At 46.6% G+C, this 26,744-nt stretch overlaps 1 protein-coding gene across 1 annotated transcript in view; it reads left to right on the top strand.

Annotated features, from left to right (window-relative positions):
* Window positions 1-586: 586 nt before the first annotated feature.
* The window catches only part of EFHD1 (EF-hand domain family member D1), a 46,374-nt gene continuing 20,216 nt past the window's right edge, over window positions 587-26,744 (top strand). The window contains exon 1 of the mRNA XM_030576343.1: window positions 587-1,173. Coding sequence (XP_030432203.1) covers window positions 866-1,173 — 308 coding nt within the window. The 5' untranslated portion in view covers window positions 587-865. The remainder of the gene's footprint in view (window positions 1,174-26,744) is intronic.

The raw sequence follows: 26,744 nt of genomic DNA, 5'->3' as shown, positions 1-26,744 counted from the left end.
GGGTGTGGGGGAACTGGGGCAGGATAGGTTGTGGGGGGAGTAGGGCAGGCTGGGTGCAGGGAGGAGTGAGGTGGGAGAACTGGGCAGGGTGTGGGGCAGACTGGGTGTGTGAGGGGGAAATGGGGGGTAGAGCTGGGAAGGGCAAGGGGTAGGCTGGTTTTGGGGAGAGTGAGGCAGGCTGGGCAGGGGCTAAGTAGGTATGTGTAGGGCAGAGCGGGGGGGGGGGAATGAGGCAGGTGGGCTGGGTAGGAGAGGGGAGTGAGGTGGGCTGGGCAGGGCATGTGGGGGAGTGGGGCAGAGGATAGGGTATTGGGGGAGTGAGGTGGACTGGGTGTGGAAGGGGCAGGGCTATGAGTGGGGTGAGGTAATGGGACAGGGTGTGGAAGGGACAGAGGGCTGGGCTAAGAGTGCAGTAAGTGGGGGCCAAGCCAGGCCAGGCCGGGCAGCGTGCGTGAAGTAGTGGGGCTGGGTATGGAAGGGGCTGGGCTAGGAGTGCAGTCGACGGGGCGGGGCTGCGCCGGGCTGGGTGTGGCAGGGGCAGGGGGCTGGGGTAGCAGTGCGGTACAGTTTGAGACGGGCTGGGCCGGGCGGGCTGTGTGAGGTGGTGGAGTTGGGTGTGGAAGTTGCTGGGCTAGGCGTGCTGGGCTCGGCTAGGAGGGGGATAAGTGTGGCGCGTCCGGAGAACTTGGCTTTTAGGGCCGCCCGTGCCAGGCAGGCGAGGGAACTTCCCGGCGCGACCTTAACTCTCCACCCCGCCCTGCTCCTGAAGCCTGGGAATAAAGTTCAGGGGCGGCCGCCGGGCGCGGGCTGTGAACTCGCCGTGCGAGCGCAGGGCGGCTCCCGCCTGTCCCCCGCGCGCCTGGCCATGGCCACTGACGAGCTGGCCCAGAAACTGCAGCGCCGGCTGCTGCTAGAGGAGAGCAGCCCGGAGCCCGCGCCCGGCGGGGAGGAGGCAGCGGCGGGCTGGGCGTCTGGCCCGGCCGGGCAGGAGGAGGAGGGCAGGAGCTCCATGCTCGCCAGCGCCGACTCGGAGCTGGGCGCCAAGCTGAGCCGCAGGCAGGACATCAACGAGGGCATGGCCCAGCCCCGCCAGGCCAAGGTCTTCAATCCCTACACCGAATTCAAGGAGTTCAGCCGACGGCAGATCAAGGACATGGAGCAGATGTTCCGACTGTAAGCAGATCCCCGCGCCTGCCCCCTACCCCACCCCGCCGCAGAGCACCTGCCCCTGGCTACCCGCCGGCCGGGCCAGTGCTCAGGGGGCTTGCCCCGTGCCCAGGAGGACTCGGGCTGGCTTTGGTTGGCGCCGCTGAGCGGGCTAACTGGCTGGCTGAGTTCTGGGGAGAGGTTCTCCAGCCCCAGGCTGGGTGGTGAGAGAGACAGGGGAGAGGTAACTTCGGGAATCCTGTGCAGACAGGCCCTGCGGAGTCTTGCTCTAGCTCTGACAGAGCTGAGAGCGAAACCAGCATTTAAAATGTGGCTTCTTGCACTGCAGCCCTTAACACTTTAGCAGTGTGAATGAATGAGGTTAGGTTGCTCTGACTCCGGGAATTGATAGGCTTAATTGGGCTGCTACTGACTATTTATGAGACTCGGACTGCAGAACCTAATGTATTTGCATCAGAGACCAAAACTTTTCTTCTCTCTCCCCACCCCTCCATACCACTAGTTGCATCTTCCTCTCTGAATCATGTCTGATTTGGCAAGTATCTGCCTTTTTATAATTCCAGAAAAGTCACATTGTAGCAGAAACACTTGACCCTTCACTACTTTCCCTGCCCCTAGCATCAAACCGCACTTATATTTAGCATGTTCCTCAAAAAATGACTGTTTGCCATTTGTTTTAGTAACTCAAATACTCTTTAAAAACAGGCTTGTCGTGTTTGTTAACATGCTGTTTTGCAGATTCCTGAAAAATATTCTATGGCATTCCTCCAAAACTTGGCTCTGTAAAAATATAAACCTCATTCCTGTAGAATGCTTTCTTATTTCAAAGCTGGGTGGTGAGCATGACTCTAGAGTTGCCTGGAATTAAAAATAGAAGTTTACTGTTGAAATAAAGGGCTTCCATAATACTTGGCTTTTTAGCTCACTTTTAAAGCAGGCTCAGTGGGGTATTCTGCACACAAAACTAGTGTCTGATGTCACAATTGCCAGTTTTGCTGTAGTGTCCTCAACTGAATCACTGATATAGTGCAGTTCTTGGAAGCTGTGCTGGCTTTTTTCTATTCTAAAAGCTTTTAAAATGCTGCAAAAAACTTTTAAATACACTTTGTAAACTATTGTGTGCACAAAATAAGGAAGCTGAGCCTCAAACAGCACTAACTCTGCTCCTTCTCTGAGTGGCTGTTAACACAGCCTGTCCTCCCCATCCACTTTTCCCTCTCCTAACTTTAATCTTCGTGTTAATCTCACACACAATTCCAGCTGTTCATCTGTTACCTGGTGATTCCCTCTTTACCTCTCTCCATTCACCTGCCATTGCTCCTCTTTTTTTCTTTTTGTGAAAGACTGCGCCAACTTTTTCAACAAGATCCTTCCACCATCCCCATGCAGATCCTTCCCTTATTTCCACTGATGCCTATTTGTTGTCTACCTCTGGCTCTTACCCAAAGTGACAGTTACAAGTTGATGTCTACACTGCCCACGTTACAGCACAGTCGTGGCAGCACTGTGATATGGGCAATGTAGACACGCTTTATTGCTGGGGGAGAGCTTTCACGACAATTTTAAAAAAAAATAAAAATAAAACCACCACGAACGAGTGGTGGTAGCTTCTATACTCGCTCTATTCAGTGCTAAAACTTTTGTCGCTTGGGGGTGTTTTTTCACACCCCCTGGATGACTAAAGATTTAGCGCTGAAAGTGGTAGAGACAGCCTTTGGCCTTGTCTACACTACAAAGTTGCAGCGCTGGTGAGGGGGTTACAGCGCTGCAACTTAGGATGTGTACACACCTGCAGGGCATTACCAGCGCTGCAACTCCCTGTTTGCAGTGCTGGCCGTACACCCGGTCGTGCCTCAGGTGTAGAGGATCCAGCGCTGGTGATCCAGCGCTGGTCATCAGGTGTAGACACTCACCAGCGTTTTTGTTGACCTCCGTGGAATAAGCAGGTATCCCAGCATACCTGAGGAAGCCTCTCTGGTAATTAAGCAAACTCCACTGCCCTCCAAGCAGGTCTCCTTCCCCGTGGTGTGCTCTGGTGTTCCCCGACCCCCCCTCCAAGCAGGTCTCCTTCCCCGCAGTGTGTTCTGGCGTTCTCCGACCCCCCCCTCCAAGCAAGTCTCCTTCCCCGTGGTGTGCTCTGGCGTTCCCTGACCCCCCCTCCAAGCAGGTATCCAGCCCCGCGGTGTGCTCTGGCGTTCTCCGACCCCCCCCTCCAAGCAGGTCTCCTTCCCCGCGGTGTGCAACAGCGCTGCAGCGTGGCCACATCTAACACCACTTGCAGCGCTGGTTGCTGTAAGTGTGGCCACTCTGCAGTGCTGGCCCTATACAGCTGTACTAATACAGCTGTAACAACCAGCGCTGCAAAATTGTAGATGTAGACATACCCTTTGACTACTAATCTTCCTTGCCTTCATTCTCAACTCCTCCTTCTTTCTTGTATGCATCTTCCTCTCAAAATACAAACATTCCTTGGTGTTGCCCATCCTCAGAAGCCCCACTTGCTACTCCTCTGAACTCAAAATGCCTACACTTGTTGTCTTGAGTTACCTGCTTGATTTTTCAGGTGAATTTTCTGTTTTGTTTTAAATATCTTTGCATTCAGCTCTGCCATCATGTCTATAAGAAATCATCCAATTAGTGATGGGCCTTTGTCTATAGACAAATAATTATCAGTTGTGACATTACAAAGGGGTGCTGTAGCTGAGTAGGAGTTAGTTATGGTGTCTAGGAAATTTAAAATGTGTGTATTAGTGTTAGCTCTTGCTTATGTGCTGTATGCTCCTAGAAGATGGATTAGTAGGGGTTGGGGGGCTTTCAAACCATGCTGCTGTTGATGCAACTCTTTTTGCAGTTAATCTTTAATTTGAGTAAAACAACAGTTATTTTTGTCACCATTGTTTTGGAACAAGACCCTTTGCCAGTTGAATGAGACACTTGGCTAATTAAACCAATTAATCTGGGGGAGGAGGAAGAAGAGAGCAAATCCAGGTGGAAATGAATGATAATGAGTCTCTTCCAGCTCAAATAACAAAGAAAAACAAAACGATTAAAATATAAAACATGAGGGATTCAGCAAGAGGACTGCATTTGATTCTGCAAATCTGAACAGTGCTCTTGCCTATAAAACTTATCTGGCTGCAAAGTTCAGCAGCCGCTGATAGCTCTGTTTAATGTTAGTCTGGATCTGTAAAAGCAGCAAAGAATCCTGTGGAACCGTATAGACTAACAGACGTTTTGGAGCATGAGCTTTCGTGAGTGAATACCCACTTCATCAGATGCATGCATCTGACGAAGTGGGTATTCACCCACGAAAGCTCATGCTCCAAAATGTCTGTTAGTCTATACGGTGCCACAGGATTCTTTGCTGTTTAATATGACAACCCCTGGAAGAGGACTAACTCCTGTCCATTATTTAATTGCTTTGCATAATGGCCCTCTTCCCTTCTAGTTTTTTTTTTTTTTGGGTACATATGAAGGGGATGGGATAGAAGCGTTCTCAACCTAATACACAGGAGAGTTGTGTGTTGTGTGCATTCATTCATTGTGCTTATTCTCGTGTTATGCGGGAGAAGTGCATAACCTCTTCAACTTCTGATTAGGTTAAGACCAACTTTTGATTTCATACAGCAATTGGAAATGAAAGGCTAACTAATGACTCCTCTTGAGTAATGATGCCCCTTGGTGACAAAAGTTTCTGAGCTTTGAGTGGTGGCAATAAATCAGTTGGCACCCACTAGGCAATTTTTGCACATTCTCTAAAACAGGATTTACCTAACTAGGCCATTTTCCTGAAGAACTGGCTCAGTGGAGGATATGAATGGATGCAGTTTCTCTGAGTCTCTGCTTCAATTAAAAAAAAAGGAAAAGGAAAAAAAAAGCTGTTATTGTTGCAAACAATTTTCAGAACATGACCCCAATTGCAGTTGTCAAAAGATAAATACTGAGAAGGGGGAAGAGTAACTTAAGTTAGGCACCACTGTTGGCACAAGAACAAATGGATATAAGCTGGCCATCAGCAAGTTTAGTCCTGAAATTAGATGAAGGTTTCTAATCCTCAGAGGAGTGAAGTTCTGGAACAGCCTTCCAAGGGGAGTACTAGGGCTGAAAAACTTAACTGGCTTCAAGGCCAAGCTTGATACATTTATGGAGGGCGTGGTGTGATGAGACTGCCTGTGATGGCATGTAGTCGATCTGCGACAGTTAGTAGCAAATATCTTCAGTGGCCGGTGATGGAACGCTGGGTGGGAAAGGCTCTGAGTTACTACAGAGAATTCTTTCCCTGATGTATGGCTGATGAGTCTTGTCCACCTGCTCACTGTCTAACTGCTTGCTGTGTGTGGAGTCAGGAAGGAATTTCCCCCAAGTCAGATTGGCAGAGACCTGGGTTGTTTTGTTTTGATTTTTGTGCCTTCCTCTGCAGCATAGGGCAAAGGTCGCTTCCAGGTTTAAACTGGTGTAAATGGTGGATTCTCTGTAACTTTAAATCATGATTTGTTTGCAAACAACTTTAGTGAACAATTTGCATGGCCAACTGACGTTCTCCTGTCAGAAAAATCATACTTTGTCATAGGCGACTTCCCTAGTCACACCACCATCTGAGGATACTACTACAATTTCGAAGAAATTGTGAAATGGGAGGCAACAAACTAGATCTTGCTGTACAATTTCAAGGATATATGTACCTTTCAAAGCTCATGCAGAGATTGCACCCCTTGTGATGGGTTGGATCAGAAACCCCCTTGGGAGCTGCCAACTGATGTGCCAAGACTACTTCTGCTCCTGCTTTCCCTGCCAGCTCGGGACCCCAGCACCCTGTCTTGCTGAGCCAGACACACCCATCTGCTCCAACACAGACCCAGGGTCTGAATTACTTGCCCCAAAGCTGCAGACTTAACTGAAAGCAGCTAACAGAAGTGTTTCTGCCTTTAACACTTAGATGCCAAATTCCCAATGGGGTCTAAATCCAAATAAATCTGTTTTACCTTGTAAAAAGCTTATACAGGGTAAACTCATAACTTGTTCGCCCTCTATAACACTGATAGATATGCACAGCTGTTTGCCCCCCTCCCCCAGATATTAATACATACTCTGAGTTAATTAATAAGTAAAAAGTGATTTTATTAAATACAAAAGGTAGCATTTAAGTGGTTCCAAGTAGTAACAGACAGAACAAAGTGAATTACCAAGTAAAATAAAATAACACGCAAATCTATGTCTAATAAAGTAAGAAACTGAATGAATGCAGATAAGCCAGCTCACCCTCAGAGATGTTTCAGTATGTTTCTTTCACAGACTGGATGCCTTTCTAGTCTGGGCACAATCCTTTCCCTTGGTACAGCCCTTGTTCCAGCTCAGGTGGTAGCTAGGGGATTCCTCATTATGGCTCTCTTTTCTCTATTCCACCCATTTATATATCTTTTACGTAAGGCAGGAATCCTTTTGTCCCTCTGGGTTCTCCCCCTCCCTCCACCTTCTTAATGGAAAAGCACTAGGTTAAAGATGGATTTCAGTTCAGGTGACATGATCACATGTCACTGTAAGACTTCATTATCCTTTGCCAGCGCGCGCGTGCGCGCACACACACATATATACATACATACATACATACAGGAAGACTTACAGGTAAAACAGAGCCATCTGCCATCAATTGTCCTGGTTAATGGGAGTCATCAAGATTCCAAACCACCATTAATGGCCCACGCTTTGCATAATTACAATAGGCCCTTAGAGTTATATTTCATATTTCTAGTTACAGATACAAGAGTGGTACATTTATACAAATAGGATGATCACACTCAGTATATTATAAGCTTTGTAATGATACCTTAGAAGAGACCTTTTGTATAAAGCATATTCCTCTTACATTAGCATATTTTCATAAAATCATATAGAGTGCAATGTGACACCCATCATTCTATCATAGCCTTTGTTACCTCTGAAAATATAGGGAGCTTCAGAAGGGAGGTGTTCCCAATATGGCAGCACAGACTAGTGCAAGTGACAATAGAGGCTGTAGTACAATCAAGGAAAATAAGGTACCTGATGAGATAGAATTTCTGAAAGTCTGACCTGGGAAGGCTTTTCCTCTGAATTAGATGGATCTATCTGTAATAGTACTCCAACCCACAAGCACTCTGGCAAACTTCTCTCTGGCGTAGAAGATTGCCCAAAAGCCCATCCCCAGGAGATGTCAGATACTAGATGTGCCTGGACTTTCAGAACAAACCAGCCAACAATATAAGAGAGATTCAAAACTGTTTGACTTGGATCCCTTGTGTGAAGAAACCACCGGGCTTAGGGAAATGCGTATGAGAGAGATCAGAAAGGAGTGGCACAGCCTCTGGGGGACATGATTGAAACAACACGCCTGTGCCATAATAGCAAAAAGCATGGGTCACTATTCACAAGATTAACCCTGATAGACATTAACCAAAGCCTATCATCACAGTCTCTCCCAATGAAGTCGCACACCAACTCATCGTAAATGGTAAACCAGCCCACAAAGCAAAGTGCAAAACTAAACAGGCTAAGCAGGAACTCTGCTGTTTCTTGAGAGATGCAGAGTCCACAATGAGCAGGTCAACACTGCGGAGCTGGCAGTAGCTATGAAAATCCTGAAGTGTGGAAAGGGTGCTGGACTCAATGGAATATCTATTTGAACACTACTTCACTTTGGGATGAGAGCAAAGAAGTGGCTACTTGGCTTCTTGAATTCTTGCATGGTGTCAAGGCTGATTCAACATTCTGGCACTTTAAGTGCAGAAGGTGGGGGCCTGCAAGGATTCTAAAAATTAATACTGACCACTCCAATCTTGTATTAAACTCCCAAGGTTATAGCTTTTCTCTGACCTTGGATAGGTAGATGCTGCCACCACTCAAGTGCAAAAACTCCTTTGAGAACCCAGGAAGGTGCACTTGGGATTTTCTTCCTGTGGGGTACCCTCAAACACTTTCACACCCCTTCCGGCGAAGAGCTGAAAAAGAAAAACAAAGGAAATCGGCTGTTGCCACCAGCTAATTAAACATGCACAAACCTCTTAGGACACAAAAATCCAATCCTATTCTTAAAAAAGATAAATTTTATTAAAACAAAAAGAAAATATATCTGGAAACTCAGGCTATTGCTAGATTTAAAAGAGCAAATACAAGGATTAAGCATCAAGAACAGTTTCTTGAGGTCCAGCTTAAAGGTTACAAGCAAAACAAAAGCATTTGGGGTTTGCACAGAGGAATCCACAAGCCATAAAGAAATAAACCTAATGGTGTCTTCCTAGACATTCCCTGATCTACTTGCGTATCTGGGCTTTCAAATGAGTAGTTGCTTGCTATGATCTGATGATTTTTCAGACCTGGCCCAAAGCTTCTTACAGCATTGTTGCTCAGTCCCCTCTCCGGAGAACATCAGACAGACAAAAGTGGAGTCTTGTTTCAATTTTAAAAAGTTCTAGCCTTCCCATTGGCTCTTTTAGATAGGTGCCTACTCATTCCTTTTACCTATTCAGGGAACTTTTTAACCATTTACAGGTAAAGCGAGTAGAGAAGAACTACTAAGAGGAATTTTATAGCTAATGGGCTGGCTGGGTGTCCATAAAAAGGAGCTCTCCCCGATTCATTTATCACAGATGGAGACAATGCAGATACCTAGGCTGTGGAGACAAGCTAAAATGGTTGCACATATAGAACTGAACTCTGCAAAGACTTACTGACCAGTATCCTTTTTCTGCTCAACCTACAAGCATGTAACTGGATAAAAATAGGTATAATTGTGTAATAGTGGAAGGGCAGCTGGCTAACTGACCAAGTTGGTTTCCACACAAGACATTCATTCTGTGGTTGAGTTGTAAACCTAACTCAATACATTGAAGATGGCTTCAAAACCTGCAAAATGACAGGGGCGATTTGTTGATCTCTCGGGTGCTTATGACACTGTGAACTGAAACTGGTGATTCTGAGAAACGGCAAAATGGTCCAGGTCATGTACTCTCTGCTCAAAAATTGATGTTACTTCATCAAGTCAGAGGGTCCCATAAGCAGATGGCATACTCAATGGAATGGATTGCCCTAAGGTTCAGTACAATCACCCTTGCTGTTTGTCTACACAAATAAACAATCAGAATTCCCTGTGTGTGAAAATTAACTTATACAGATGATCTTTACGTTGCCATCCAGTCAAAAGATTTGAGAACTATGAGTGCATTCTAACTGGCCTCCTGAGTGTACTTGGAGAATACTGTCACACGTTGTTCCTGACTGACAACCCAAATAAGACATAAGTGTATACCTTCCACCTAAAATACAGACAGGCCAGGCAAAAAGTCCAGTCACTGTGGGATGGTACTGTCCTCGAGTACTATGAACATCCAGTGTACTTTGGGGTTGCATTAGACCAAATGCTGACATTCAGAGAGCACATGAAGTTGAAAAAGAAAGCGAGCTCTAGGAAACTGGTTCAGCACAAACTGGGGAGCTGACCCCAAAACACTCAGAGCATCTAGTCTCATCCTGTGTTATTCAACTGTAGAATACAGCATCCGGCTCTGGTCATGCTCAAGTCATTCATACAGAATTGATACTGAACTTTATCAATATTGTAGGTTTGAAATGGACTCCCACACTGTCACCATACTGCCTCGAAGCAGTTGCACCACTATTAGTGAGGTGGAATGTCTTTAGTAAAAAGGAGAGACAAAAACAGGTATATGATCCAAGAAACGCACTGCATGGACACTTTCCACCACTCAAGAGGCTGAAGTTCAGAAAGAGCTTTGCCCCCTGAAAATCCCTTCCACAAAATACCACAATGGAAGGCTATAGAGTAACAAAACCTGGTTATTTCAAAACAACTCCCTCCAGGCACTGACCTTGAATGAAAACACTGGTGTACTCTAAATTGGGGCAGGGGCAGGAGCTGAGCTGATAAAGACTGGTGATAATATGACTGAATGGAAGCTGAGGAATGACCCCATATGTGATTGTGTAGAGCCTAATCAAACACTTGGACACTGCCTGATACAGTGCCTTCTGTCAACATCCTGTTCCCCCAAGGAGCTAGTCAAAATAAGTGATGACACCAGATTGTGGCTGCAGTTTTGGAGCAGTAAGCTATGATGATGGCCTGCTTACCGGACTGCTTATCAAAGCATGAAGGAGAGAATGAAATCCACTATAAAGGATCTACATATTCTTCAAGTGCTCGTTTTGGGTAGGCCTTCAACACAGTTTGAAGAGGTGGCACAGTTTGCCTCCATTCTCCTGGAGAAGGCTCATCTTTTGAAAATTTGGAAAGGTTGTTTTGAAGACCAATAAGACCAGCATTGGGGATGATGATGATCTAGACAATGAAACTGCCAGACAAGCTCTCAGGACTGAGCCTGTACGACAAATGTATTGCTGGTATAGTTATATTGGCATAACCTCCTAGAAGGTAGATGGTGTTACTATGCCAACAGAAAAACTTCTTCTGCTGGCATATGCCACATCTCCTCAAACTGCATTAGCTATAGCAACAGAAGCACTTAAGTCAGCATAGTTGTCTACACTGGGAGTTGTGCCAGTGCAGCTGTGTCAAGTGTGGTGGGAGTTTTCCACACTCCTACCTGACATAGTTATGCCAGCAAAATATTGTAGGGTAGACCTGTCCCGAGAATGTAAGGAGTGAGGTGCCGAATTGAGGCACCCTGGAATATGCTCCTGCTCACCATAAGTGAGGGGTAGATCTTCATTATGAAAGTGAGATAGCACTGAAGGGAACTTCACATCTAGCTAATATGGTGAGTCAGTTTCATTTAGTTTGTTTGCTCTTGGGTGCCAGCTGAAAAAACTACTTGAGGCACCTCCAGGAACTAATGACAAACTGGATTAGTATTCTGCAAACCAGAGGAACTCGGAAGATGGCCAAAAAGCAACCCAACAGTATCATGAAGAGTGCTAGCAGCAGCGAGAGCCAAGTGAAGGAAGATTAGAATCTGAATTACAGACTTTAGGCATGTTTGGATTCTGTGCAAACAGGAGTCTATCTTGTAAACTATTGCAAGTGCATAAATAGAAATGGGGCATGTAACTTCCCGGAGATTTGGCTAGAGAGAATATTTGGACAGATGGCCTCAGGGCAGTGACTGAAAGGACAGACTCTCAGAGGAGAGGGTATAATGGGTAGTGTTGAAGTGATAATTGGAGCCAAATTAGACCTCCAATACACAAGCAATACGCTTTGATTAAAATGGGAATTGTGTATTCAAGTACATAGTCTGGCACTTAGAGTTCTCACTAGCTGGTGAGTAGTGCTGTACTTTTAAGGTGTCACTTAAAGTAGCCAGTGTCTTGTATGTGGGTCTGTAAAAGAACTACTGATTGACGTTTTGGGCTAGTACTGTGCCAGGCTGCCTACTGACTGCTCTGATCACTCTGCTGCTGCTTGCTTCCTGCTGGTTGGTTTTGTTCTTCTCCCACAGAGCTGTCCTTCTAAAGAGGACTTGTGAAACAATTTATCAGTCCACTCCCTTCCCCCTCCCCAAAATGTTCAGCATGATCATACATGCATGCAAAGAGACAGTCCTGGGATTTTGGGAAGAATCTGTAATATGAAAATCTAAGGCACCCCTTACTTTATTTAAAAACAGGGCAACAGAGATGGCTCACTCAGTCTCCTGCTGCAAAAGTGAAGCATGACTTTATGTTGAGCTCCATGTATTGCCTAACACTTAGGCATTTCAGTGGACATTTCTCCAAATGAGCTCACAGATCTGGGATCCACTAGCTCTCAGCCATTAGAATTTTGTGTGCATTCTGGTAAATTTTAACACTTGCAATGATATGTTAGTCTTTATAATCTATGCAACAGCTCCATGAAGTAGGCAGAGCAGTGGTACTGAAGGCAGAAACTTTGTATTGGGGTTGTTGCTAGTACTTCAAGCCAGGCGGTGTGGCAGAACCCCAGCACCCCTAGATCCAGCACCTCTAAGGCAAAGTAAAGGAGGGAGAGGAACACAAGGGCTAAGTGACTTGACTGACTTGACTAGGGCATTTATGGACATGGATTAGAACTCCGTTCCTGTGCTTAATTCACTATCTTGAGTTGTCTCTTGTGACCTCCACTCATTATGAAGAGTAGCTCAACAGCACAATAATTGCTCATCAGAGGAGTTTGCTTCAAGGCAGGCAGCCAGGAGAGAACCTGCGGTGGCCCTAGTACCATCAGTAACACTCAGGCCTGGTCTACACTACAGACTTAGGTTGAATTTAGCCGTGTTAGGTCAATTTAAAAATGAATGCGTCCACACAGCCAAACCCATTCTGTCGACCTAAAGGGCTCTTAAAATCGACTTTTGTACTCCTCCCCAACTAGGGGAATAGTGCTAAAATCAACTTTGCTGGGTCAAATTTGGGGTAGTGCGGATGCAAATAGACGGTATTGGCCTCCCGGAGCTATCCCAGAGTGCTCCATTATGACCACTCTGGACAGCACTTTGAACTCCAATGCACTAGCCAGGTACACAGGAAAAGCCCCTGGAACTTTTGAATTTCATTTCCTGTTTGGTCAGCATGGCGAACTCAACAGCACAGGTGACCATGCAGTCCCCCCAGAATCGTAAAGCATAGAATGTTTCTACGCTCCCCCCTATCATCTCCGTCCCTGAGGTTATTGCAGATTAGAAGGCAAAAAAAACTGCACTCTCAATGACATGTTTTCAGAGCTCATGCCGTTGTCCCGCACTGATAGGGCATAGCTTAATGCATGGAGGCATTCAGTGGCAGAGGCCAGGAAAGAATCAAGTGAGCATGAAGAGCAGAGGCAGGATGGGTTGCTGAGGCTAATGGGGGAGCAAACGGACATGATGAAGCATCTGTTGGAGCTGTAGGAAAGCCAACAACAGCACAGACGCCCACCACATCTACTGTATAACTGCCTACCCTCCTCCCTATGTTCTTAGCCTCCTCGCCCAGATGCCCAAGAACATGGGGGCGAGGGGAGGCTCTGGGCACCCAGCTGCTCCACTCCAGAGGATGGCCCAAGCAACAGAAAGCTGTCATTCGAACAGTTTGTTTTTTAGTGTGGCTGCAATAAGCAGTGTGGCCTTGTCCTTCCCTCGTCCCCCAGCCCATCCAGGCTACCTTGTCCATTATCTCATTTTTTAATTAATAAAGAAAGAATGCATGGGTTCAAAACAATAGTTACTTTATTTCAAAGGGGGGAGGCTGGTTGGCTTACAGGGAATTAAAATCAACAAAGGGGGCAGGTTTGTATCAAGGAGAAACCCGCACAACTGTCACACCGAAGCCTGGCCAGTCATGAAACTGGTTTTCAAAGCCCCTCTGATATGCAGCGCTCCTTGCTATGCTCTTCTGATCGCCCTGGTGTCTGGCTGCTCAAAACTGGATGCCAGGCAATTTGCCTCAACCTCCCCCCCTCCATAAATGTCTCCCCTTACTCACAGATATTATGGAGCACACAGCAAGAAGCAATAACAATGGGAATGTTGGTTGTGCTGAGGTCTGACCAACTGCGCCAGTGAGCTTTTAAACGTCCAAAGGCACATTCTACCACCATTCTGCACTTGCTTAGCCTATAGTTGAACTGCTCCTTACTACTGTCCAGGCTTCATGATCAGATCCCCCGGGCAGGAGAGCAGAGTTGCAGCGGAAGTGGTGGATGAGGATGGTTAGTAGTCCTACTGCACAGTCTGCTGCCAGCAGCGCTCAGGAGGACCAGAACAGATCCCCCCGAGCTTATCGCTGGGGAGCAGAGTTGCATCGGAAGCAGTGGAGCCATACACCATGCCCTGGAGGTTGCTAGGAGCCAGGCAGGGAAGACAGTCCTAGAGTCCCTGGCCAAACTACATCTCCGACAAGAACGGTTAGCAGTCCTACTGCACCGTCTGCTGCGAAGGCAAGGAGCTGCTGCTGTGTAGCAATGCCAGCTGCTGCAGATGCTTCTGTTTCAAATGCTTGGAGGTCCGGGTAGGGCAAGGTACCTCGGCCAAGGCAAAAGAGCAAGAGCCCTGGAACTATTACATCTGTCAACCACAGAAGTGCTATGGGGTGTTAGAGCATCAAAGGACAGGAATATGATGCACCTAAAATCTAAAGAGGCCCACATGTTTCCCAGAGTCACTATCCTTGATAACAGAATGTCAATGATTGCATTAGCTACTTGGATCACAGCAGCCCCCACAGTAGACTTGCCCACAACAGCAGCGGTAATGGTGAGCTGGGTGGGCTCCATGCTTGCCATGGTATGGGGTCTGCCCGGGTAACCCAGGAAAAAAGTGTGAAACGATTGTCTGTCATTGCTTTCACGGGGGGGGGGGCGACTGACGACATGTACCCAAACCCTCCCGCAACAATGTTTTTGCCCCATCAGGCATTGGGAGCTTAATCCAGAGTTCCAATGGGCGGCGGAGACTGTGGGAACTGGGATAGCCACCCACAGTGCACTGCTCCCTAAGTCGATGCTCACCATGGTAGTGAGGACGCACTCTGCGGACTTACTGCGCCTAGTGTAGACATAATGCAGTTGACTGTGTAAAATCAATTTGTAATAATCAACTTCTATAAAATCGACCTAATTTCATAGTGTAGACATATTCTCAGAGTGGAACTACCCTACAACTCTGAATTGGTCTGCTCCTGCCAGATATCAAGGGGGTTATGACTGCAAGTCATTGGGTCCTAAAGATGACCTTGGGTGATACTCACATATGGGTATATAAATGACCTACGATCTGCAGGAAAAGTCCTGGAGATGAGTTTTTGCACACTTGGGTGGCCTTCATAAGGGAACAGGACAGAAGTCAATGAAAATGAAAACTGAAAATCTCCTTTAGGTGTAGGGCTTGTGTACATTTGGAAATTTAATGAAATAGCCATTCCAGAGTAATTATTCCAGAACAGTTACTTTAGTATGACCTCCCACATGGACTCTTTCTCCAGAAAGAGTGCCTTTTATCTGAGTTTTAGTTTAATCCACTTTCAAAATCAAAAACAGAAGTAAAGGGGTGACTTTTCCCCCTGGTAGAGGAACTAGGAAAGATGTCTTGGAGAAACTTCCATGTGGCCCTGTGCATTGGGAGTGCTGTGAGGTCCTGGAGCCATACTTGAGCACTGGTTAGCCTTTTGATAGGAAAGATCATCTCCCTCCACTTGCTTGTTATCAACTTGCAAAAGGTTTTATGGAACTGAGTCTCAGAAATGTTGTATCATCAGTACCCACTTTCCATGGCCAGGTGTGCAATCGGCAATCTTGCTTTCATGAGCCACATGGGGACTTGAAACATATTTTTCCCAGTTTCTCTAGTACTTATTCTTGCAACTACAGCTGGTCTTCTGGTTCTCTTCTTGGCTGCAAGATAGTCAATTGCTCTGTGGCTTCCCTTGGTTTTCAGATAAGCTTTGTATACTTTCACACACCATGTAAGGAAGTTTCTCTTACTGCTGTTCTAATCTGCCCTTGAAGAAAGAGGAAACGAAAAAGTAATACGGAGAGTTCCCCTTCCAAAATGAAGATGTAATCTAAATTTAAATTCCCATGGGCAACACTTAAAAACAACCAGTATAAACAGAAACCCTTTTTTTTTTTTTTACCAGAGTAGCTGTATTAGGCAAGGCCTGTGGTTTCTGGGGTCCAGCAATATTAAGGACACGAGGGCCCAGCTCTTCCAATGTTCAGGGCTGGGTCTCTCCCCCAGTCCTGCCTGCTGCCCCCGCGCATCTCTGCCTGTGCTCTGCCTGCAGTCACCACTCCTGCCCCACGCTGAGCAAGGGGCAACCCCATCCTCCACCCCCAGTGAGGCTACAATGAGGGGCAGCAGCAGGGGAGGAGGTGCACATGTGATGGCAGGCCTCCCCTGGCACCTACCACAGGGGAGATGAGGCGGCTTCCTGGACCTGAGGGGGACCCTAGGAGCACGTGCAGTGACAGTGGTGCAAGGGGAGCCTGCTGCCGATGGGGAGAGGTGGCCTTTCCCCCAGAGCTCACTGCCCTGGTGCGCGGAGGGCTGTGGGTGGGGGGGGTCATCCCTGGCCCCAGCTGTGGGTAGCATGCCTGCACCCCAAACTCCTCATCCCTGGTTCTACCTCACCCCCCCTTGTACCTCAACCCTCTGCCCCAGTCCTGAGCCGCCTCCTGCACCGTGAACCCCTCATCCCTGGTCCCACCCTGCAGCCCTCACCCCAACCCTCTGAGCCCCTCCCACACCACAAACCCCTCATTTACAGCCCCCCTCCCGAGCCCTCACTCTCACATTTTTACATTATTGTAAAAAAATCTGTATCAACTTACAAGGTGGGGAGGGTGAGGATGGGATGTGGACCCCTTCTGGGAACCACTAAAAATTATACAAACCTGTTGTCCCTGCTATTAGTACTATTGGTGGAATTCATAAAAGTTGTCTCTGAATCAGCTGTGTTCACCATAGACCCCATCTTGTGCTCCTTCAGTTGGATTTTAGCCTGGATGAGGTGAGGAAGATAGGGTACAATGTATCATGTCTGAAGGATGAGGTTGGGCTGCTAGCCTTTGTGATACTAAACTTTAAACTTTCTCTTCCATTAACACACGAAGCCTCTAGGTTGTATAATACTAATAACATGCAACCCTGGAGACTTGACTTCTTTTAACTGTAATCAGAGGCACATCATAGGCAATGCAAGGATCTCCACATGGCTGTTACCCAGGTGCTCCAGCCTGTTCAAGAGGGGGCAAGCCATGAGAGGAAAGTTCAGTCTCCAGGCCTATTCAGTAAGCTTTCTTAAGCACTAGCCAAGTACACAAGCAGACACTGTCTGTTTCAAAGAGCTTACAGTCCATGATTTAAAAAAACAAACTACATAGGAAGTAGGAGACGATCAGGTGTGTACGACATTTTTTCATGTACTTTTCCAGGTCTGTAACTACAAAACTGAGCCCTGGTCTACCCTACGAGTTTAGGTCAAATTTAATAGTGTTACATCAATTTAACCTTGCACCCATCCACACGATGAAGCCATTTTTTCTGCTTAAAGGGCTCTTAAAATCGATTTCTGTACTTCTTCCCCCAACAAGTGGATTAGTGCTGAAATTGACCTTGCTGGGTTGAATTTGAGATAGTGTGGTCACAATTCCACGGTATTGGCCTCTCGAAGCTATCCCAGAGTGCTCCATTGTGACCTCTCTGGACAGCTCTCTCAACTCAGATGCACTGGCCAGGTAAACAGGAAAAAGCCCATGAACTTTTGAATCTCATTACCTGTTTGGCCAGCATGGCAATCTGCAGGTGAGTGCAGATCTCATCAAAGGTGACCATGATGGAGTCCCAGAATCATAAAAGAGCTCCAGCATGGACCGAATGGAAGGTACAGGATCTGATTGCTGTATGAGGAGATGAGTCTGTGCTATCAAAACTCTGTTCCAAAAGACAAAATGCCCAAACATTTGAAAAAATCTCCAAGGGCACGAAGGACAGAGGTTATAACAGGGGCCCGCAGCAGTGCTGCATGAAGCCTACCAAAAAACCAGAGAGGCAAATGGCCACTCCAGGTCAGAGCCCCAGAGATGCCGCTTCTGTGATGTGCTGCATGCCATTCTAGGAGGTGCAGCGATCACTACCCCAGCCCTGTTATTTGACTCCGTCAGTGGAGTAGCACGCAACAGGGATGCGGGTTTTGGGGATGAGGAAGATAGCTCACAGCAAGCAAGTGGAAAAACCATTTTCCCCGACAGCCAGGAACTCTTTCTCACTCTAGACCTGGAGTCAGTACCCCCCCGAACCCACCCAAGGCTGCCTCCTGGACCCACCAGGCAGAGAAGGGACCTCTGGTGAGTACCTTTTGTAAACATTATACATGGTTTAAAAGCAGCGTGTTTAATTATTTATTTGCCCTGGCATTCAAGGCCAGTACAGCTATTGGAAACGTTTGTTAACGTGTCTGGGGATGGAGTGGAAATCCTCCAGGGACATCTCCATAAAACTCTCCTGGATGTACTCCCAAAGCCTTTGCAACAATGACTTTATTGCCTCTGCAAGCGGTGATTGAAGGGGGGAGGGGAGGGTGGCTAGCTTACAGGGAGGTAGAGTGAACCAAAGCGGGGGTTCATCAAGGAGAAACAAACAGAACTTTCACACCGTAGCCTGACCAGTCATGAAACTGGTTTTCAAAGCTTCTCTGATGTGCAGTGCGCCCTCCTGTACTCTGCTAACCACCCTGGCCTCTGGCTGCGTGTAATCAGCTGTCAGGCGATTTGCCTCAACCTCGCACCCGGCCATAAACTTCTCACAGATATTATGGAGCACAGCAAGCAGTAATAACAATGGGAATATTGGTTTCACTGAGGTCTATCCGAGTCAGTAAACTGTGTCAGGGCGCTTTTAACTGTCCAAATGCACATTTTACCACCATTCTGCACTTGCTTAGCCTATAGTTGAACAGCTCCTGACTACTGTTCAGGCTGCCTGTGTATGGCTTCATGAGCCATGGCATTAAGGGGTAGGCTGGGTCCCCAAGGATAACTAAGCATTTCACCATCCCCAACTGCTTTTTTTTCTGGTCTGGGAAGAAAGTCCTTTGCTGCAGCTTTTGAAACAGACCAGAGTTACTGAAGATGCAAGAGTCATGTACCTTTCCCGGCCATCCCACGTTGATGTTGGTGAAACATCCCTTGTGATCCACCAGTGCTTGCAGCACCATTGAAAAGTACCCCTTTCGGTTTATGTACTTGCTGCCTTGGTGCTCCAGTGCCAAGATAGAGATATGGGTTTCATCTATCGCCCCACCACAGTTAGGGAATCCCATTGCAGCAAAGCCATCCACTATGACTGGCACATTTTCCAGAGTCACTACCCTTGATATCAGCAGCTCTTTGATTGAGTTGGCTACTTGGATCACAGCAGCCCCCACAGTAGATTGCCCACTCCAAATTGATGCCCGACTGACTGGTAGCTATCTGGCATTGCAAGCTTCCACAGGGCTATCGCCCCTTGCTTGTGAACTGTGAGGGCTGCTCTCATCTTGGTATTCTTGCGCTTCAGGGCAGGGGAAAGCACATCAAAGTTCCATGAAAGTGCCCTTACGCATGCGAAAGTTTTTTGCAGCCAGTGGGAATAGTCCCAGACATGCAACACTATGCGGTCCCAGAGTCAGCATTCCATGGCATGAACCTGCCCCATTAACACCATAATGTCCACATTGCCAGGGCCCGTACTTTGAGAGAAGACTGTGTCCATGTCCTCGTCACTCTCATCACCCCGCTGCTATCGCCGCCTCGCCTGATTTTGCTTTTGCAGGTTCTGGTTCTGCATATACTACAGGATAACGTGTGTGGGGTTTACAGTGGAAAATCTGAGTATCTTGATCTCCTAGAGATGAGGGAGGGCAGCCCATACAACTGAACAACTTTAAAGTCAATGTTGTGCATGTTTTAACTGCCCTGCCATCCACATGGACTGGAGAATCCAAGACACGGATAATGAGCAGCTGTAACTCTCTGACAAACTGAAATGTAGGTGGATGCTTCCTATGTCAGGATAAGCAAAGGAACAGTATTAAAAAAAGTTAAAACTTGGAGAGCTGAAATATAGGCTGTTTAAAACAATGATTCCATTAAATAGAGATTCGGTGTAAGTGTGAAATGTAGAATTTGTATTTGAATATTAATCTGTTAAATTTAGGTGGAAAATATTTCATGTATCATGAAGACAATCCCAGCTGAATGTTAATTTCTCTTTGCCAAAACCCTAGTAGAAGTTAGGCCGCATGGTCTCTCTTCTCAAATGTGACCTGCAAAGTAGGGAAAATGAGTTTGCTTTTTTGCTACATAAAGAAGGCCAGGAGGTTTATTTTAATGCTAATATAGGAACATGGGACTGACATACTAGATTAGACCTATAGTCTATCCAGTCCATAATGAGTCATGGTAAGGGCACCTGCAGTATTGACATAATGGTGTTTCCTCTAGTTATGATTTCCCCAGATTTTAGTTGTAGCAAACACTATTAATGTCAACAATGAGTACCTTAATTCTGGGACTTCCTAACTTCTTAATGCTTCACTCTGCAACTTTATTTGTGTGGAATTCACCCGTGACTGTGGCTTCTGTTGCTGCCTCTGGCAGGTGAAACTCCTTAAACAAATGTAGTTAAAAGCAGATTCTCCTAAACTTCAGGGCCCTGCTCCTATGATTTGAGTACCGTATGGCTCAAGTGTAGGTTCACTGTGGGACAGACAGGAGCCCTGAGTTAAACCCAGGTGGTGGAAGACCCTGGAAGTGAAGGGAAGAGGGTGTATACCAGTGATACTGAAACCTCAGTGGTTCAGGAGCCAAATTAACAAGCAACATTACCCAAAAGAGCCACAGTAGTGTGACTTCATGGTTCTATTTACTATTGTACTGTGTATTCATATTTAAACAGTATGATGGGGGAAAATATTTAGTTTATATAAATCTCACAGCAAAATGACTGGCCAGGTATTATTTTATCAATGACAATTGGTTAATTATATAGTAAAAGCATCCTGATTGGCTGTTAATTAAATTAGTGTTTTAATATCATGGGCTGCAAAGAGCCACAGGAGGCGCATTAAAGAGCCACTTGCGGATCAAGAGCCTCGGTCTGAGTATCACTGGTGTACACTGACCTGAACTTAGGTGCAAAATGATTCTGGTTTTGGGGGGGCTCTAGTCTAGAGAGAACTGTCTTTAATGCTTGCCCAGTTGTGACTCGGTTTTGTTCAGACTCTCATGTCCCTTGGGAGGAAACTCACAGTTGCAGGTTATATAATAACAAACACCCATTCCCTTCCCTTTCCCCTAGGGTGTCAATGCTTGAATTTTTTCCCACTATAATTTCCTGTTGCTAAGGGTGACAGTGGTGGGAACCCTATGTCATCCAAAATTGTTCATAGCCATTTTAGCAGTGGGAGCTACAGGGCTTGTTTACTGTAAACTTACCCCTTACCAACCAGTGCTAGTGTAGACAAGGCCTCTGGTGACTGCAAAAACTATTGTATGCTCCCCTGGCAGAGGGACCAGGAAGTCTGCAGCTCAGACTAATTATAATCTGTAACCTAATTAGCTTTTTATTTTAACAATATGAGAATACTATTTTAACCATTATAATCGATTCCTCCTGGACTCTTACAAACTCTCTGGAGAGTCTAAGCCTTACAGCTCACCTTGGCACAATCTTCTAGCCTGGGCAAATGGCAGCCCAGCGCTACAGCGTAGAGACATGAATCTGAGAACTGAACTTCATCCTCTGTCATCCGTGCCATGTCTCCACCAGGGAAATTTGGGGGGAAAATGCCCATTGTTTCATCTAACCCTAGTAGAAGCGGAAAATGTCAAGGCTCCAGCATTCTTACCACATGTCAATTAAACCTGCTCCTGGAGTGCTAAACTGATAAGGATTTAGTTTTAAACTCTTTTTGCGTGTTGTAAATAGAAACACTCAGCCCTGCAGTGGGAATTATCTCATGGCTCTGTAGCATATCTTTTGCCCTCCCAATACTAAATAAGAAACTTCCTCAGTATAGGAGACTTCTTTCATCTCTTCTCACCCCTCAACTCTTACTCCTTCCTCCTTTACTTCCCTTTGCCACCATCAAATTGCCCACATGGGAGTAGCACTTGTTCCCTGCTAATCTGTTGTTCTTTCTGATAGGCCTCCACTCTGACTCTACTGGTTGCTTTGTCTGAACTACAGTCTCCCTGCTGGGACTAGCAGAGGAAGTGGCAAGAGTAGTGTAGCCATACAGGTGCATCTACACTGGCAAAAATCAGATACAGAACTTGTCATTGCTCCTGCCCCACAGCTTATCTACAGTATGGAACTCTAGCACTGCTGCCATTGTCACAAACGTCCCATGTCTGTAACAGTCAGCACAAGGGCTTGTGGAAATGCATGAGTGTCAAGTACACCAGTGGGATGGCACTTGCTCTGAGCAAGGCTATCTATTGTGCATTCCACTGCTGTGAGTCTGTACTGGTACAGTACAAATGCACACTATGCAGGATTTGCTTATCAGTTGCCTGCGGGTCTGAGTGCTCCCAGTGGGACCGGCAAGATTAACAAATGGCTCAACCTATAATGAAAAATACAACTCTGTATACAAGTGAGTTCTGAAATTGTCCCTCCATGGCACCACTCCTCTTCTAAAAATACCTGGGTGTCTGGGCACTGCCTCATCACCATCTCCCACAAACATGAGCTCTGAAAGAACAGGCACTCTAGCTGATATAGCTTCTTCTCTCCCCTCCATATGCCCAAGTAAATACACTTGCCTCTAAGGTACTCCAGGACCCACTTGTTCTCCTGCACCTCCACTTTGCTGCTCCTCAATGTGGCACTCAATTGACTAGCTTCCTCCAATGCTCTGTAGATGGTGGATGGCTGCTCCACCACTCAATTTGCAGTAAAATTGGTATGAGAGTTTTAGGGATCCGGAAGGAGCTTAGGCCATGTCTACATCTAAAATTTTGCAGCGCTGGTTGTTACAGCTGTATTAGTACAGCTGTATAGGGCCAGCGCTGCAGAGTGGCCACACTTACAGCAACCAGCGCTGCAAGTGGTGTTAGATGTGGCCACACTGCAGCGCTGTTGGGCGGCTTCAAGGGGGGTTCGGGGAACGCGAGAGCAAACCGGGAAAGGAGACCAGCTTCGCCGCGGTTTGCTCTCGCGTTCCCCGAACCACCCTGCAAACCGCAGGGAAGGAGACCTGCTTGCTCGGGGGTTCGGGGAACGAGAGAGCAAACCGGGAAAGGAGACCAGCTTCGCCGCGGTTTGCTCTTGCGTTCCCCGAACCACCCTGCAAACCGCAGGGAAGGAGACCTGCTTGCTCGGGGGTTCGGGGAACGAGAGAGCAAACCGGGAAAGGAGACCAGCTTCGCCGCGGTTTGCTCTCGCGTTCCCCGAACCACCCTGCAAACCGCAGGGAAGGAGACCTGCTTGCTCGGGGTTCGGGGAACGCGAGAGCAAGCCGGGGAAGGAGACCAGCTTGATTACCAGAGGCTTCCTCAGGTATGCTGGGATACCTGCTTATTCCACGGAGGTCAAGAAAAGCGCTGGTAAGTGTCTATACTTGATTACCAGCGCTTGATCACCAGCGCTGGATCCTCTACACCCGAGACAAAACGGGAGTACGGCCAGCGCTGCAAACAGGGAGTTGCAGCGCTGGTGGTGCCCTGCAGATGTGTACACCTCCTAAGTTGCAGCGCTGTAACTCCCTCACCAGCGCTGCAACTTTCTGATGTAGACAAGCCCTTAGATGAAGTCCCTGTAGGGGAGATTCCACAAGGGCCGGTGGCATACAAAATGGGGCTGCAGCAGGGCCAAGAAGCATGCAGGGCTCTAACTATCAGTTTCAAAAGGCTGATTTCATCAAGCTGAACAAAGATGCATCTGTGGCTGCGTGGGTTGTATTTCCTGTTAACACTTTGAGTACTTGTGCCCACAAGGCTAGTTGCAGCACCAGAGGCCTCAGTGGAACACAAGGATGCATGCATCTCTGCTGAATCATACAAACGTGTCTCTCTCAAATAGCATGGCCATGTGGCTCTGAAGTACTGGAGTAACCTTACCAAGATATAATAATATCTTAAGCCTGTTTAGGTGGGTGGTATGTTTGTAGTCCAGGATTCACAGGATGTAATTTTCATTCTGCAGGATGTGTAACGAGTTTTCAAGTTTGGAAGAACAAGTCCTCTTCCCTACCCCCACTCCTCATCCATCTGGGGAAGGGGTCTTTCCAGCTATCAAATCCACTGTACAGTTCGTAACCATTCCTGTGTTTCAGAGCTGGCTCTCAGAGGGCTCTGTAAGCAGGAATGCTTTCTGATATTGTATTCCTGAGCTGCTGTTATCCCCTGCCTCACTCTCAGTGAAATGAGAGCAGAGTGGTTACAGAAAATCCAGAGGTTAAACTGTTTTAGAAAGCCCTGCTCTGAAGGCTGGACCTGGCTCTGCAAACTGAACACCTATTGTGCTACTGGTACAATGTCACTTTGCCATCTCAGCCTACTACCGACAAGACCTAATTTCTCACAATCCCGGCTTTGTGCTGCCTGTTTGCTGGAAAGACGGAGTCATGAAGCTGTGCCTGATGGTTCCAGGACCCAAGTACAGTTGGTTAACCCCTTCAGGACTAGTCCTTCTACTGTAAGGCTGGCTTAGCATGCTGAGGGGTCAAATGAGTGCTGTCATACGAAGAGGCAGCAGTTATAGCTGGCAAACTAACCTCCTAATATCATGGAATAAGAAGCCAGAATCAAACTGAGTTTTTGGTAGTGGGATGTCTAATTTTTAGACTAAAATGATGCTGAAGTGAGCATACAATACAAGATGTATAGTATATCGGTTTCTTTTGTAGCTATATAACCTACATTTTAAGGAGTCGTGTGAATGATAATCAGGGATGCCAATGCTGACTTACTGTATTCCCTATCACCACAGGTGCACTCATTAAACTGGGAAATGCCTTCCAGCTAAGGATAAAGACCCCAATCTGGAAACAAATGTTTCATTCAGCAGCAAAGGTTACTGAGTGTGATATGTCGACTCCCTTTTGTAGTGATATTTACAGACCTGGCAGGAAGAACACTGTAGAGTCTTGCATGTTGTCTAACAGCAGATGATTTGCTAATGCTAAATGAGTTGTCTGAAGAGTGAGATCATCCCATGCCTTTTAGGGAATCTGCACACAGTCCATCACTTTTATGAGGAGTGGAGGAACTCTAGGCATGTGTCCTTCTGCTTCAGCTTGGAATTAACGGACACCTCTTTAAAAGGTGATGTGTCCTATGTCAGGAATCCAGATGGGAAATATTCATTCCAGTCCTATTTCTAGTCAGTCTTCTGATATACATGTCATGGAGACAGCACTGGATGCTCTGGTCAGGGCTTGAAAAACATATCATGCTTTTTTCTAGCCACAGAGAAATACCAGACCCCTTGCCACTTAATGCTCCTCCTCTCCTTGCGCTTAAAAAGAATAACCATTGGATACTATATTTTGTTACCATATCAATCAAATTGCTGTGCCACTTTTTAAAATACAACTTAATACTAAGGCAGGTAATACACTAGAAAATATTTATTTAGTTAAATTAGTAAACTTCCTGTCCCCACTCCATTTTTTTAGCAATGAACCATACTGTAGCTTTTTTCCTAAGTTGTCATGTCTGTTTACTCTCTCTCTCCTCCCCCCCCAGTCCCCATATCAATTTCCCTATTTTTCTTCTGTTTCTGCCCCCTTTCCCAAAAAGCTCTGTATACCTCTGTGGATTCATGTACTTTCTTTTTCTCATAAGATCTGGACAGGAAACGCGTGAGGAGGGAGCTTGAGGAAGGTTCTGCTGCGAAGCAAACATGGGAGGGATTCAGGGATCATACACTTGCCTTTATTCCAATCAATTCCTTCTTCAGCATTGGAAGAAAGTGACACTTTCTGTTTGGTCATTATCACATAACCCCCATACTTCCCCATCAGCATTTTCCTTCATGCCTCCTTCCTTCAACCAGCAAAGCCCCAGTGCATCCACTCACCACCAATCATATGCCCCCATCCATGCACCCACTACCAGGCAGGTGGAAACTTTATCACGTGTATAATAGCCAGGAAACTATGCATAAAACTTTCAAAAGTGACTTAGGCTCTGAAGTAACTAGGTGCTTCTGGAAATTTTACCCTAAATCTACTGGCCATAGACCAATCTAAAAGCTTTTTTTGGTGGAAGGGGCACTAGCCAAGAGTGATGGTCAAGCAAGAAGCCAAGCCAACTTTCCTCCTCCTCCTCCCCCTTTTAAGCTGCTGGAAAAGGGGAGGGCGCTGGGGATTCCTTTTAGGGTGCCATCCCTGGATCCACAATGGGAAAAGGAGGAAAGCTCCATAGCAGCCCCTGGCACTTAGTGTTCTGACAAACTTTGAAGCCATCCCAACCATTGGAGAAGCAGCATTCTCCATTTTCCCCTGTGTGTATTCATTCTTGTGGGTGGGAGGACAGTACTGATTGTACCTCCACCTCACTCTGCTCACTCCATGCAACAGCTGAGAGACCAGCAGCTTTGTTCATGCTCATTTCTAATGCAGCTTCTTTTCTAATTATGTAAGTTTCTTAATTGGACTGAGCTTCTTCTAAGGGAACTGTGATTATGTTGCTCTTAAAGTCTGGGAAGGCTATTTTTTGTTTTAACGTAACTCATGGTGAGTGAAACATGAAGGATGGGAAGATTTGACTTGCTCTGACCAAAGAGGAAAGCTTAAAAGTTGTCACTGAGACTTTCTTTCTGAAGCCATCAAAAGTATTGAACAAACTTAAGAATTCTGAAATGTTTGAAGGGAGTGAAGCTGAGAATGGATTATGGGGAAGAGTATAGGGTAAAAGAAAAAAATGGGATGTACAGTAGTGTTGCTTGCCCTCAGTCAGACTTCTCCCTCCGCTCCCCTTCCTTCCACTTGGGAAACTAACCCAGCTCCTGCCATTCTGCTGTGGTTTCTTATCTAAGTTACACACTGAATCCCTGTTCAGAGTGATGCTGTGCTCTTGTCAGCCAGCCAGTGCTGCAACTGGCAGAGATCCTTTCCTTATTCATTCAGCATTAGAGCTCCTT

This window comes from Gopherus evgoodei, chromosome 9, assembly GCF_007399415.2.
Source record: "Gopherus evgoodei ecotype Sinaloan lineage chromosome 9, rGopEvg1_v1.p, whole genome shotgun sequence".
Taxonomy (NCBI): domain Eukaryota; kingdom Metazoa; phylum Chordata; order Testudines; family Testudinidae; genus Gopherus; species Gopherus evgoodei.
This window is presented reverse-complemented; position numbering and strand designations above follow the sequence as displayed.